Source organism: Cinclus cinclus, chromosome 6, assembly GCF_963662255.1.
Source record: "Cinclus cinclus chromosome 6, bCinCin1.1, whole genome shotgun sequence".
NCBI classification, from domain to species: Eukaryota; Metazoa; Chordata; class Aves; order Passeriformes; family Cinclidae; genus Cinclus; species Cinclus cinclus.
Window position 1 is genome coordinate 36,619,228 of NC_085051.1, and position 15,938 is coordinate 36,635,165.

The 15,938-nt window shown below is 39.9% G+C and overlaps 1 protein-coding gene across 5 annotated transcripts in view; it reads left to right on the plus strand.

The window, feature by feature from the left end:
- Positions 1 to 1,757: 1,757 nt before the first annotated feature.
- The window catches only part of NPAS3 (neuronal PAS domain protein 3), a 583,018-nt gene continuing 568,837 nt past the window's right edge, over positions 1,758 to 15,938 (plus strand). For all 5 annotated transcript variants that reach the window (XM_062495134.1, XM_062495135.1, XM_062495137.1 and 2 more), the window contains exon 1: positions 1,758 to 1,807. In XM_062495134.1, coding sequence (XP_062351118.1) covers positions 1,758 to 1,807 — 50 coding nt within the window. The remainder of the gene's footprint in view (positions 1,808 to 15,938) is intronic.

Genomic DNA, 15,938 nt, shown 5'->3' on the forward strand with positions numbered 1-15,938 from the left:
AGCGGCATCTGCTGCTCTGCAGGCAGCCCCCCCTGCATCCCGTGGTGCCCGCCTCGCTCCGCGCCGCCCGGAGCGCAGCGCGGCCCGCACGTGTGCGGCGGGCGGCGGTGTCCCCGGAGCGCGGCCGTGTCCCCAGCCCCGGGCCGCCCCCCGCCCGTGTCCCCAGCCCCGGGCCGCCCGCGCCAAGTTACGCCGGTTGCCTCCTGCGGGAAGAAATCCGCCGGCCTCCGGTGCGGGGAGGGTGCCCCGCAGCCAAACTTCCAGGTGTTTTGCTAACTTCTTCCCCTTGGCTCTGCCCTGCGGCTAGCACACGCTCGTGGCACCCAGCCTCCTCCCCTTCCCCCCAAAAAAACTTTTGGAGTAGTCGCGGGAACCTTTCTCGTGAATAAGTACGGCCGACCTTCGGGGCTTGCCCCTTTACCCAAGGAAGCCCATTGGATTTTCCCAGGCAGCAGGATCAGGCCCGGGCAGCTGTACTTCCAAGGGAGCAGCAGAACAGCCACAAAGTTACCTTGGAGATGAAAAGCTTTTAGCGAACGAGTGATTTCTTCTAAAAGGGCTAGCAGTGCTCGGGTTTTCGCGGTGTCCTGGAAGGAACGATTAAGGTAGCGGTTTCTTTCCCCGCTCCTCTACTTCATGATTAGTTTCATAATCTCCAATAAAACCGCGTGAAGCGCTACACCCTTTGCTAACAAAGCGGGTCATCGCTCTAATTCACATTTCCAGCAGTACGCCTTTTTATCTCGCTTTGTACCCGATGGCCACTCTTAGGATGTGCGGGCGCGTTCTCGGAGGTGGCAGGGGGATGCGCGGGTTTCTCCCGGCCCGGCTCGTCCGGTCCGGCTCCGGGCACACCCGCGTACGGCCCCGTGGGTAGCAGGGCCCGCATCCCCCGGCCCGCGGCTCCCACGCGAGCCCGTCCTCCACCGTGGAAGCCCACGGGTGACACTCTGCCTGTGCCCGGCGTGATCCCGCCGCGTTTCTGCGCCCGCGGAGTTGAAGAGCGAGTCCCTGCCTCCCTCTGCTCCTCTTCCCTGCTAGAGCCCAGACTCTAGAGGAAGAAAGTGTGCGAAACTGCAACTGAGTGGCGTTGTTGCGCCGGCAGCAGAGGCTGTGTCCCCTGCACGCAGAGCGGGAGCGGAGCTGGGAAAGCAGCTGGAAAATGCCCAGAAATACTTTCACAGCGGTCAAGCCTGGAGATCCCTGACACCCCTCCTTCCCTCCCCCGCCCCCGCCCCGCTAGCCCGATGGCCTGGCACCCCGCTTAGCCCGGCCCGCGGACGGGGGGGTGCGTGTGCGAGAGAGTGCGTGTGCGTGCGTGTGAGAGTGTGTGTGTGTGTGTGTGAGTGTGAGTGCGTGTGCGTGTGCCGCACCTGCCGGGCGATGCCAGCGGCCGGGCTGCCCGCCGGGGCTGCGCCGCGGCTCGCTCTTCCCGCCGCCGCCGCCGGCCGCCGCCGCTGCCTGCGCTGGGCATGTCTCTGGGGCCGGCGGGGCCCCGGCTCCCTCCGCTCCTCGGCTTATGGACGGCGGCAGCGGCAGCAGCAGCGCTAGCAAGCAAACGAGCAAGCAACCTGCACCAGGACTGCGCGGAGGAGTGGGAGCCCGCGATGCTTTGGCCTCAGTACTTTTCCTTAGCCTGTCTGGCTAACCGGGGCCATTGCTGCCGCCGCTGCTGCTGCTAGACACACAACACACACCAACATCAGGAGGGGGAAAAGTAAGGGAGAGAGGAGAAAAAAAAAAAAAATCCCAGGAAGATGGCGCCCACCAAGCCAAGCTTTCAGCAGGATCCTTCCAGGCGAGAACGGTAACACTTTCTCTTTATTGAACCTGCAGCAGCAGCAGCAGCAGCAGCAGCCGCCGCCGCCGCAGCAGCGCCGGGCCGGGCCGAGCCGCCGGCGCCGGGGGCCGGGGCTGGCTGCCATGCCGGGGTGGGGGGACCTGCCGCCGGCACCCGCTGCTCGCACAGCCGGGCGCCGCGAGTTCCTCCTAGTGCGCACCGCCAGCCGCACACACACACACTCACACAGACACACTCACACACAAACACACACACACACACACACACGCACGCACGCACACAGTCAGAACAAGCCGCGCAGCTGCGGCCCCGCTCCGGTGGCCGCACCGCCGCGGCTGCCGGAGCCGGTGCTTGTGGCGGGGCGCGTTGTGGAGCGGGTCTCTGTGTGTGTGTGTGTGTGTGTGTGTGTGTGTGTGTGTGTGTGTGTGTGTGTCTGTGTGTGTCTGTGTGTGCGCGGGGGCGGGAGGCCCCCCCGGCGGCCCCGCCGCTCAGCGGCCCTGGGGCGCCGCGCCAGGCCCGGCGTTCCGGGCGGAGGGGCCGGCCCCGCCGGTGCGGTTCAAGTGCGGCTAGGCCGGAGCGGGGGGGGCGCGCCGCCAGCTGCGCCCGCGGGGCTGCCCGGGCCGGCCCCCGCCCTCCGCCGTGCCGGCCGCGGTGCCCGCGCCCCCCGGGGTGGGCAGAGCGGAGCCGGTGCGCGGGAGGGAGGGAGGGAGGGAGGGAGAGAGGCGGTGCGCGGGTCCGGGGAGGGAGGCGGGGGGTGATCGTGCTGCCCCCCCGCTTGGTTCCCGGCCCGCCGCCTGCCCCATGTACTTTGTTGGGAGAGAGTGCTCGTGATTAATGTGCTCTGCTGGTGACACGAATTGCCCGTAGCGGATTTGTTCTAGTAAAGTGAATCTTTCTAGAAGTGACTGGTAGAAGACGAGAGTACAAGTTCATGTGATGTTACTTTGTGATTCTTACAAAAGTATTCAAAGCTCTGTTGCTACACTGCGACGAGATAGATGCCCAGAAGAAGAGCAGCCAGAGGGTTTGGGGTGGGCTTTTTCTCTCCCGCCCCCTTTAGCGTTACAAGTGAACTTGAGTGTGAGGGGCGAGGAAGGTTCCTGGGTAGTTGGAAAAATGGAAATTAACATTTAGATAGCCTTTAAAAGTAGCTGGATCATGTGTTACTCGGTTTATATTTCACAGCACAAATTAGTCTTAAAAATATTTAAACAAAAGTACTCTTAGCCCTAATTTAATAGTTGCATGTTTTAGAATGATCAGCATTTCTAGTACAACTTCCAAACCCCACAGATTCTGTCTAAGTAGCTGTGCAATTTTTCCTAAGAAGGCAAGCTGCGTGGCATAAGAAAAAATACATCTCATGTTCACCACTGAAGTGTTAGTGTGCTTGTCTTAGATGCACTACTGTTAACTGTTGCACTTTGGCAAGGCTGTTTTGATCTGTAGCAAAATTAGGAGATACACGAAATGGGAAAACGCTGCATCCTTAGATTTCAGTGACTTAACTACAGATTTTAATTTTTAACTATAAACATTAAAAAAAATCTTTATTCCAGTGGCTGCAAAGGTGTTTCTACTGTGTTAATAACACTTAAAGCAGCAGGTTTTTCTCCTGCAGAGTTCTTTGTTGGAAAAACAATTCAAATGAATAAGTCCTATTCCCCCCCAACAAAAAATTCTGCTTCCTTTTTTTCTGAGAATGTTACTATATTAGTGCTAAGTGTATTTGCCAGGATAGCTTCAGTAATCTCTCCAGCAAAAGCATATTTGTGTGCCATTTTGGGAATTTCTCTGAGATAGGAATCTTGAAGATAGAATTAATTTCTGGAGGAAACTTCATAGCCTGTGCATGAGTGCTTTCTTTATCACCTGTCTCCATTTGGCATTCGGAGAAGGTAAATCAAAGTGCGCGATTTGTTATTCTGCTCCACTTGAGAGCTGAACTAAATAACACTTGGTCTGAAATTCTGATTGAAGTTGTAGGAGGATATACTGTATTTAATTTAATGCCCTTTAATAGCATCTTCTTGTTCAGCTCTGATGCTGTCATTTTAAAGGTTGGATCGGAGCAGTTTTTCCCTGTAGGGAGTGGGAGGTGTAATCATTTCAGGGGAAAAAGGTAGTCTAAATTCCTAGAACACTAATAGCCACAAACTTGGCCTAATGTCCAAGAAGTTGTTTTTTGCCCTTAGGTTTCATTTTGTTATCACTCTGTCCAGTGCTCTGGATAGTTTAGGTAATAAGTATTTCATGTTAAAGTTGATGACTTTAGAGATGTAGAGATGATTTTTTATAGCAAAAATAATGGTAGTTTGTTTATTTCTCAAAAGTTTTGGAGAAAATGCGTCAATGCTTCAGTAAACAGATGCTGATGTACATTTCATTAAAAGTTCTGTGATGTGCTCATGATGTCTTGCATGTAACTATTTTAGCTGTATTTGTATACAAGCTTTCATCTGTGTGAACCAAGATATGGGAAATACAGGAGCTCATCACTTACTGAAGGGGTTTTGCTGTCTGTTAGCTACTACTTCAGCAAACTAGTTATCAAGATTAAGAATCCTCTAAATTAACTTTGTGTACATTGTTTTTTCAGTCTTCACTACCATAAGCATTTAGGTAGATAGTATTACATTTTTTCAAGCAAAAAATGTGCTTACAAAACAAATGTAAAAAGTAGTAGGCTCTGATGTTACCAAGCACTTGAATAGCTTTGAAACTTTTTTCATCTGTTTAGGTTCTTAAAGGAATATATGAAAAGTTACTCAATTACATTTGTTTGATTTTCTTTTAAACTGTGAGTGTTAGTAAATTTTACAGTTACAGCACAGTTTAGTTTTTTCAAGTGTGTGGATATACACCCAAAAACTGAAATAGACAGACATGTCATGCGTATGATATGCCAGCACCGATTTTTATAGCATATCATAATATTGGAGTGCTATTGGTTTAAAGCAAAAGAGAAAAAACCTTTATTTTGGCACTTTTTCTAGAGCATGAGCTTAAACATAGCAGTGATAAATGATGATATGCATTGTCTAACACTTGCTTTTATATAAATAGCTCCAGAAGATTGCTTAAATGATAATCGAAAATATGAAATAGGGTGGCCTTCATATCACAAGGCCAAGGGTCTACAAATGGAAAAACTGAAATAATGAAATATTTCCAAGGCAACAGACTGTCAACAAGAACAGTAATGCATGGGCATATCATAGAGCTACCAGAGAGGATATTAGATCTTATAGCTCTAGAGCCAGGAGTTATAATGACCTTTATTAAATAGAGCCCTCCCACATTACAACAATCTTTCTGATTTCTGATTTATGGATTAGCAGTCATACTACTCTTCATAATTTGAAGCATTCTCCCACCATATTTGATTTGCTGCATTTTTCTCCACTGGAATCATACATTATTTAGAGCTTACATGAGAGTATTGATCAACAAAACTTACATTAGGTGTTTTCAGTAACTAATGGGATTCTGAATAACAAGTTTTTTTCTGCAGCACCAATTTACATTCTTTAAAGCACAGCTATTTTTTTTTATTACAAACTATGTCCAGTTAGCTTGTTTTCTAATAATTTGATGACATTATATTCTAATACTGTACTATAAGTAAGTTAAAAATAATTAGAGGATTTTGTTAACAGATTAATATAACATCCAGAGCCATAGGTATTTTTAAGAGAACATGAGGATCTATTGTAAGTACCCATCTCTTTTTATTAGCTTCTCACTTGAATTTCAGAGTCTAATATACTGGCAATTTCAAATCACATTTGTTGTAAACTTGGCACACAAGTTGCCAGCCCAGATGGGAATTTTACTGCAAGAGTGATGTAAAACAGTTGTTGAAAATTGACATTCTAGGTGTTAGCTTCATCACCATACTTCCTAAAAATAAGGAGTGTTTGCAAATTTTTTTGTTTCATAAAATGGTCTTTATAACAATACCCTCTTTACTGGAAAATGTATTCTAAGATTAGACTTTTGAATAACTGATACTGATCATGAAAATGAGCTGTTACCATTTTATTAACATTTTTGGACTGATTCTTCTCTCACCGAGGTCAGTAGAATGAAGCCATTTAACCAACGTGGCAGAAGTTCATTTGTTAGCAATTAAGTAACTGTTTACTGTTATGAAACCATTTCCTGAAATCTCATCTCGTCTCATAAAGCCTTATATTCAGTTATTCCATCAGAACAATTTTATATTATTATCAACAGTAGCTCTCGCAGGTGTAAAAAACACCTCATCTTGAGTTTTCAGCATAGTCACGTAAGCATAGTTGTAGCATATTGTAAAATGAATCAAAGAAACTTGTTCTGCAGGATGTCACCCTAGAAATTTGTTTATATATTCTTAACATAGGATATTTTTATGGTACATAGCGAAGACTGCATTTTCACTCCAGTCATTTATTTCTTTGGTTTGTTTGCTTTTGCTTAATGTTTGCCTTTTTCTTTTAAGAAGCTGCCAAAGATTTATAGCCATGAGAGGAAATGTTTTGTAAATACAATTCAAAAGAATTACGTTTTTTTTCAGAAGAGGGAATTTCTTTCTATGTAATATTTATAAGGCTACTGTATGTTATCTTTAACATACAAAATCCCATTAGTGCGAATGAGGTGTGCGACTTTTTGTTTAATAGGACTTTGCATAATAAGGATAATTTGTAATAATATTGTATTTTGCTGCATAAGAAGATGTGCCATAGTAAGAATATAATAGTTACTGCCATGTCTTATATGACTGGAGCATTGTTCTGTGACTAGCTCGAGCAGTGGTTTTGCAATACACAAAGTCCTAGTGAAATGAATAGGACCCTTGTGCCATTCATTTAGACAGGACTTTGAGTAGTACAAATATTCGTTAATTTTGTATGCCACAGAAGTATATTACACAGGACAAAGAAGGTACAGTAAGAGTAGGTTAGTATTTGTGTCTCTAACTTGGCAGAACGGGACCCTGTCTTTGGGAGAATATTGAGTTCAAGTTGTACCTTAATCTTTAGAAAAGTCCCAAATGAAATTATGTACGCAATTAAAGTATACTACAGACAATCACAAGCAAGGATAAAAGTATTTTTAACATATAATTTAATAGATGTGAATTTTTTCTTAGTGAGATCTCAATGGCAAATATACTTAGTGAGAGGAGGAGTAGTGAACTTTGCCTCTGTGTGTTACTGTAAAATGCAAAAGTCTTGAGACTGTCAAGTAAAAATGGAGGGATTGTCAAGGAGATCCTGATCTTAGCCTGCTGCAGCTAGATACTGAGAGTTATGCCAGCCCTTACCAGCACTCTACGTGCAGGCGAGAGCCAGGCACATTAAAGAACAAGTGATATGTAAGAAAGAATTTGAAACAGATTACTGAAAGCAGAGTTTTGAAGATTTTCTTACAGGCTATTTTCCCAGCCTTTCTTGTATGTTGCATTTTGGACTTTCACTCTTCTGTCATGTTATGTCATTTGTCTGTTCTGGGGAAATTCTCATTGATGTCGTCCAATTTCTGAATAAGACTTTAGTATTAATACTGAGTATTTCTGTGGATATGTTTCTTTATTTGGCTTAGCGTGCTTCGAAAGGTCTGAAAACGCTGTTCTACATGTTTTACTGATGAGATAGTTGCACACAAAAGATTTTTGAGAACTAGCAGAAGTGGCAAAAGATGTCAATGTTAGCATTAGGAATAAAATTCCAGCCCCCATTTTGACTGTGTATTCAAAGATTACACTGCCTTCATTAGAGGGATTTACATTTCTTTTACAGGCAAAACCTCCGCTGAAATAAAGTGCTTTCAGAGAATGGCTTGATTGCAATTTAAAATTAGCTGTTAGCTTGATATATAATAGAAGTTCAACACTTATGTTAAATAATTTAAGTGGAAAAGTACTGTTCCATTACCTGCAGGCATGTTAGGTTTACATATGTATATAGTGAACTTTGGGGATATAGTCTGAATAATATGTATGTACGTAATCTATGATAATGTCCCTGGGGCTTGGATTTTCTGAAGAGCCTATTGGATTTAGGCATTCAACACATACAGCATTTTAGTGAAATATAGGCACCTAAATCCTATAAGCTCCTTTTAAAATACTTGCCTGGGAATTTTTAAAGAGAAATTTAGAACAGGCTTAATTAGACATTACATTGTTTTAAACTGAATTTTATTGAGTAATGAATAGTCTGTGAGCAGTTGTTTTGGATGAAATCCTAAAGGGTTACAGTTTTGCTGAAACTTAGGCACAGAACTGTACATTTATATATCAGAATTCTATATTTACATATTGGAATGGGGGGTGGGGGTGGTGGATTTTCTTTCCCTCTTGCTTAAATGTCATGTTTGAAAGTCATGTGCAAATTCTCATTTACAATGAGTTTACTCACAACCTAGGCTTATATAAGTTAGGTGCCAAAGCTCTAATTCATTGAGCAGAAGTATAGTACACCAAATTTTAGAAGAATTTTTGTTAAAACGATGTTTTTTCTTAGAGATAATGAGAGACAGAGTTTGTTATTTTGTGGGAAAAAATGTAAGGGGGCAGTTTTCACAGGTCAAGGTTGAGGTCAATAGAAAGAACTGAGTGACTGAATCTGTACGGTGCTGGCAGCAGGATTAAAAAAGGGAAAAGTATTAAAAAAAAGAAAATAGCTGCCAGTGGTACTTATCCTTCAACCATCACAGCTGAAAAAAAAAAGCAGCTGAGTTTATTTTTCTGATTCTAGTTGGATGCAGGATTGGCATGTTTGCTTCACCTTTGCATAAATTGCTAACAGTATGGACAGGAGGTTCTCGAAAAGAACTGCATTTGAAAAAACAAACCTGTTTTCTCTTGCTAAGTAACAAATAGAAGGTGAACATAAAAAGAGAAAAAATACTTTTGGCTAATTTATCTATTTATTCTTTCTGAGCTGCTGTTCAGTTTTACAACAAAACTTGCATTTCTTGTGAAAATCAAAAATACAGTAATTTTTTCCATCGGCTGAATGAGCTAGATAAATGGTACTCAAGTAGTTGTTTGCAGAATCCAAGTAGTTTGCTAAAGTATCTTAATTAATTGGATGTTCAGTTTAATAGTGAGGTTTCCTGTTTGTAGGCAGTGCTCTATAACAAGAACATGTATTTGATACATAAATGATACATATGGTTTCAGACGGCCCATATTTATTCAAGATCTATTTTTACTAAACAACTGTTTCAGATTAACAAACAACAGGAAATAAATGGAGGTGACAGAAAATAGACTTCAGATGAGAAGCATGATAGAAAAGGTAGTGCTGATTCCAGATCTGTCAAACATATATGCTGTTCCTTATATCAATCACTCTACTTACACTCAAATTTCCAAACTAAGAGATGCTGTCTTTCCTTTTATTCCTTTTTTAACAGGAAACAAAAAGAAAAGCTTCTCTACAGAACTGCAGTTTTGAAACTGATATTCCATGCCTTTTAAGGGTGGTATTTAAAATTTTTTGTATCACTTCCAAAAACCAGAACAGGAGACCATAGGTTGTAGCAAACATTGCAAATCTCCTTTACTTTCCCCACAGATTATTTAACATACTGATATCTATCTTTAGGAGCAGCCAGTATTTAGATTATGGATTTAGAATTCCTTTAGGAGTGATTTTTTTAAAAAAATGTTTATTATGGTACTACTGCAAAAAAAAACCCAAAAAACCAATTTAAATTCTATTTATGAATTATTTGTTTCTTGTGGCAATTATCATATATTGCAATATTTGTTAAATTCAAATAAGAAAAACTCCAAAGTGATTAAGAGAAAAAGTGTGTTTTAACTGCCAGAGAATGGAAAGATACTTTGCGTGAAAAGCAAAATTAAATTCCTCAATATTTATTTTGCTTTTTACTAATTATGAGGAAAACTTTAAAGGATTTTCCACTGACTCATATACATATATACTCCAAAGTGCAGGAATATGTTGTATATTAGATAGATAGAGAATATGTATTTGCTTGAAAGGAAATAATGCTAGTTGCTCATCTTCAGCAAGCTATGTCTTACTTTACCTAAAGTTAAATGTAAATACATGTAGTGGAATGGAGATTTTCTTTCCCTCTAATGCTGTGATCAAAAAGTAGGCTCACCTTTTTTTTTTCCTTTTTATTTTTTTCTTTTTCCTTTTTTTTGCTCCTCATTTTTATTGTTCTGTGTAAATGTAATTTGTTAATCCTGTGAAATTTGTCATAGATAAATTTGCTTGGATTATCTTGTCACCACCGTATCTGCATTCTTTTGTTCATTGCTTATTCATAATTTAACAGTCTGGCAGTGAGCCTTTTTGGGATGCTCACAAAAGATATATGACCTCTACCAGCTGCTACTATAACCTGCAGAATGCACAGCAAGACATTAGAAATGTGAGGATTCCTCTACTGATTAAAGTGCTCTTCATTTAAACAGTCTGTTCATAAGAATCTCAGGAATCTTTGTGGATAGCAGTTTTGATTTTTCTTTTCTCACAAAATAATTTCTAACATTTTTTCTCCTGAAAGGAAAACTAACATTAACTCTTACAATGGTGATGCTTAGCTCTCCGATGGACTAATGGAAATTAAATTCTTCATTATATATGCCTGTGTATATATAAGTGTGCATGTATATTTACACATTTTCATATACCTGTACCAATCTCTACCTGTGCATATATGTATATATATATATATATGTATTTCCTGCAGTTTTACAGGGAGGAATTAGTTCCCATGTGTGCTATTTTAAAACTAACTCATGTATCAGGACATTTTTCAGCACATATTATTATGCAGCACTAATTTACAGAAGAGTTTTCCAATTTAACCCTGCTTTAGCCCGAGTGTCTTACAGACTCTATTGTGTAAATACTCAACATTATACAGTACATGAAAGACATTAAATATAATGCTACTTGAAGTGTAACAACATTTTAGATTTTCATTATTCTCCTGACTCAGTTTAGCATATAAATTTTTCCCTTTTTCACTTCTTTTTTCTTATCTGCAGATCAGCTTGTGAGTAATGGCTAGTTTTTACCTCCCCTTTGTGCTGGCACATGATTATAGTTCAAAATAATTCATTGCTAATCCATGCAGTATTGGTTCATCTCCATCACTTTGTTTTGTGATTAGAGCCTCGGGCCTGTAAGAACATCCTTCTGCACAGTTTTCTATTCTGATTTTCTTTGACTGCATCCCATTTTTTAAATAGTTCTATCATTACTGCTCACCTAACATTCCTATTTAATTTTTAAAAATGTATCAGTTAAAAGAAATTAATATATTGTGGGGTTATTTTTCAAGGGTTTATGAAAAATACTTGTTTTCCACTGCAGTAAGTCTCCAGCACTGGTATGTATAGGTCCCTGGTTCATCTCAGCTGATGATGGAAATCTGACTTGAGTTTCTCATTTTTCCTTAGCAGTCTGAATTTCCTCTCTACTTATTTATATTAGGTGCCTCAAGAAGTCCAGAATCGCAAAAAGAAACACTGTTTCTTTTTATGAAACAGACTACAATAGAATAGTAATTACTGTCTTGTCATTTTCAACATAACATTTCAAGCAGAACTGGTGTAAAATAAAGCTGACAGAAGAACTTTTAAAATATATAGGGCATGATCCTACTATGATCACTCTGGTTGAAGTTACTGTTTATTGGGTCAGATATGAACTGATGTGGCATTAGAACTGGGCTTATGTGATATAATGATATTGCACCTTGATCAGGTTTACATTGAATATTTCCAGATTTTGAAGAAAATCCATAATTTTATTTCACATCAAAAGATGCTAATTTTATGAGAAGGTCATCTAAAAGATTTTTCAAGACTTTGTTTTAGCATTGAGTAGTCCTGTGTTCCTTTTAATAATTACTTTCATCTCATTGTAGCCGTGTGTTTGAAAGTGTAGGTCAATAAGGATGATCGCATTCAGAATTTCATGATCTGTGTAGTGGAACAAATTGAAAGCAAAGCCTGTATCAATCACTGTGAAGGGAGGGTTAATTGTTACTGCTTCTCAAGCCTCTGGACAGATAAACCAGTAATGAAATACTTATTGCTCTGATATGTGAATGGTTAAGGATGAAACAATGGAAACAGAAGCAGACTTCAATGATAACAAAAAACCCACCAAAACAAAACAAAAAAACCAAACAAAATCTAACAAAAAAAAAAGGCAAAAAAGAAAATGAAAAGAGTAATTTGGACTACAGTAAGATACTGTATATGCTGTGTATTAACATTTTGAAAGTAATTTTGTTTTCATCTGATAGAGCCTTCTAGGAATGGTGTAAGACAGTAGAATGTATAAGGTTTCTAAAGTAAAAATAAAACATTAATTTTACAGCTTTTATTATGTAAACAATTCAAAAGGTTTTACATTAAGCCTGGACCTTAGGTAAAAGTAACATTTCTACATTAAATGTTTTCTTTTCTTTTCTCTGTTTTTAATTTGTGGTACCTTTAAGTGTTTATTTATTTTCTTTCTTTAAAACACAGCTGTATTTACTAAATCAAGTATGTTTTGTTTTCATATGATGTTGGTTTTAAAGCATTTTGCCTACAGCCAAGCAGGACTCTAAAAGACTGTTTAAAGACAGAAGCAGTAAAATAAAAATCAGTGCAAAACCAAATTATGATACTATAGTAAATATTTAACTATTTCTAGATTGTGAACTTAACATTTTAAACATCTGTTAGTTACTTATATGTTGAAATATATGCAAAAATATTTAGCCAAATTGAAGTCTTAGGCCCATGACAATCATCTCAACACAGTGGGTAGTTCTGAAAATTAATGAGAATGATAATACTGTAAAGACTGTTCCAGAGTTTGCCCAAATTCATTATCTAAGACTCTTGTTAAGAACATCTCAAAGAATTTTAACCAGGAAAATATATTAATGGTTCAAAAGCATTTTTCAAAATGGTGATTTATAAAAGTATAATGGAATTATATATGCAAGAGCTGTAGTTAGAAACACAAATAACACAGGAACAGCACATTATGAAGGAACATTTTCCAATAGCTAGAGTACTTGGCTTTGATTTTGTCATAAGTGTCAAGGTTTCCTTAGCGATTTATATTTTGAGATGAAGGAAATTAAAAAGTGTAGGCAACTTATAAAAAAGAAGAAACTTTTGTCTCTTTGTTAGCTACTTAATGAGGCCTAGAGCTGCTTAAAAGCTAAGAAAAGTAATTAATAATTTTAGAACTAGTATAAACATCTTTTAGACAATCAAAAAGCACTTTCAGGAGGAAGGGTGATGAGACACATCTTTAGATTTCTCTTCAGAATGTTAAGAATTTCCTGTTGCCTGTTTCCTGATGGGATTGACACAGCTGTGTATCATATGGAATGAAAGAGGAACGGAATGCCTGACTTTGTTTTATTCAAGTCTTCACTTAAGAAAATGTATGTGTTGATTTTGCTCTTTTTTTCAACACATCGCTGATATGAATGCTATACACAATATTGTCCAAATGGGAGCTAATTATAATTAATTTATCTTTTTTCTAAGGGACAGAAAATGTTAATAAATAAAGTATATCAGTAAGAATGGTGGTGGGTTTTTTTTATTTGTCTTTTTATTTGCAATGAAAAAGAGAGAGCTTGGAAGATTACTATTATTTCCATTTGTATTTTCAGAAGTGGTTGATGTATAGAAGTATCTATGAGTATTTGCATGTGCACGTGTAATTGTTGGAAAACAAGTTAGTTTATAGAGTTTCTTATTCATTTTGGCTGTTGTCAGTCTCATAGCCCATCTACAAAACATCTTTCATGGGAGATGTGAATGCAAAATGGAGAGGAATAGGAGGATAAAAAAAAATTAAGTAGTAATTTTGTTCTAGCCTGTTCCACTTCATGGACCAATTCTTTGAAGAGAATTCAGGGTGGGAAACTGTACTTGTTAAATTTTTTAATAATTTCCTTGTCTTGCAAGTGAAAGCTTAGCAGAAGATGGCAAATATGGTTAACTGCTCTGGGAACAGGTAACAAAAGGTGGTGCAGATCCACAGCAGTGGGGCCACCCTTCCACTCGTGTCCCAGTTCCCGGCAGAGCCTTGTAAAGCTGTGTGGTGCTCAGGTCCAGCTGGAATTCATAACAGCTCAGGTCAATGTGATCTTCTTCTCATAAGGCAAATACAGTTTCTAAATAAAAGCCTTGGGTATTCAACAGCATTAGTAAAGCAGTTTCTTAGCATCCCGCTGTGGCCCTGTGCTACTGGAGCAGAAGCAGGCACAGTGCAGAGCACTTTGCAGGGATGGGCAGTAGTGCTGAGGCCATGCTCAAAGGCAGAGCAGGGGCACATGTGACTGAGTGGAGTGATTGCACTGGGTTACTTCTGAGACTGTTTCTCCAAGCAAGGTACGGACTTCTAAAGATCACTTTAACAATTGTAAATTGCACTTTAAATCTCAAACTTTGATTCTCTCAACTTGCCAGCCAGCTGTGAAAACAGTTGACTGTGTCCCTGTTCTTTTTGGCCTGTGACTTCTTGGCAAACATCATCTTTCTGCTGCTTTTGGCTACTTTGATCACTTATTCGGCGCATCCATTGGAGGATCTTTCTCATTCATTACCCAGCTTTGTGTGGGAGTTCTGCAACATGCTGTCTCTCAACCACCCCCTTTTTTCTCCTCTGATTCTGATCTTCGTCTTTGCATAATCTTATGTGTAAAGACAAAAAAAAAGTATCATTTCTTTGCAGATGATTCAGAGGCTTATGGTGTATCTATCTCAATGAAAATGTAGTCTTGCTGCTCTGTCATCTCCTTACTGCCTAGCTGAGATTCCCTTTGTCAAAATAGGTCTCCTAGAGTTCTTTACAAGCCCTCCATCTACTTTTAACTACAGTTAACACTGCTATATTGCCTCTCAGGAGAGGTCTGTAATTCGACAGTCTCACTGATACAGACCTCTTCCTTGTAACATGATAGTTAAAAAGGCAAATAGATTATTTGGTGTGAATAGGAAAGAAATAGAAAAACAAACCAAAAATGTGAATGCCAATCCATAAATCCAGTGTGTCAAATCTATCTGTGATGTATATTTTTGTTATCATTATTTCAAAAAGATACTGTAGTTTGAGACAAGGATATAAGGGCTGATGAGATACATGGAGGGAGTTTTGTCAGAGGAGGAGTTAAACTAAAATACTTCCTCTTGGAAAAAATGATGCCTCAGGAAGGTAGTTGGGGAATAAGTATTCAATAATTTTAATATAAGAACAAGGAAACATTTGTGTAATTCTCAGGAAGCAGTTTTAAAACATTCAGCTAAAGTTGTAATTTTTTTGTTTGCTTTTTTTTTTTCATGGCTTTTCTGTGTGCCTCCCTTCTACCCTACCATGCAGCATGCAATTGAATTGCTCAGTGGAATTCCTTGCCAAGGGGTGTTTTAGAGGTCAAAATATGAACAGGCTCAAAAATGCATCAGGCATTACTGTTACATCTCTGAGGAGCTCTTAAGTGTGATGATGATGATGCAGCTCAGCTTCGGGAAGTTTTTGCACATCTGACTGCTGGATACTGACATGGAATATCATGGAAAGGGATGCTCTTTCTCTGCTATACTGTTTTCGTTTTTACTGACCTAGCGTAACTATGTTTTGTTCTATCCTGAAGTTCTTTGCGTTCAGACTGCATCAAATTCTTGCAGGTTTTTTTTTGCCTTACATCCCTGCTGCATGCTTTCATGCCTTCTCTTCAGTTAAATGCTCATCCTCACTACCATTGAGAAAAACTTTTTTCTCCAGTCTTATCTATCCAGAATAGTCTTACAGAGATCATATTTGGAGTGACACACTGTCACACCGACCACGTCTTTTTATGTTCCCCCCTGAAGTCTCTTCTCTGGTGCATGAAATATTAGTATCCTGCCCTAAGTTTCAAGTCCTTCTTTACCTAGCTCTATCATACTGTTTCTCTTTGTCGAGGTTTTCCTTCAGGTTGTAACACCAGCCCTGTTGCCCATTTACTATTTTGTGAACACTCATTTGTTTAATACCTTATGCTTGAACTAGGATTCCTTTGTAACATCACCTTTGGATTCATTTCTCTTCCCAAGTTGTTCCTTACCTGAAATGCCTACAAAAGCATCAAGCTAGTT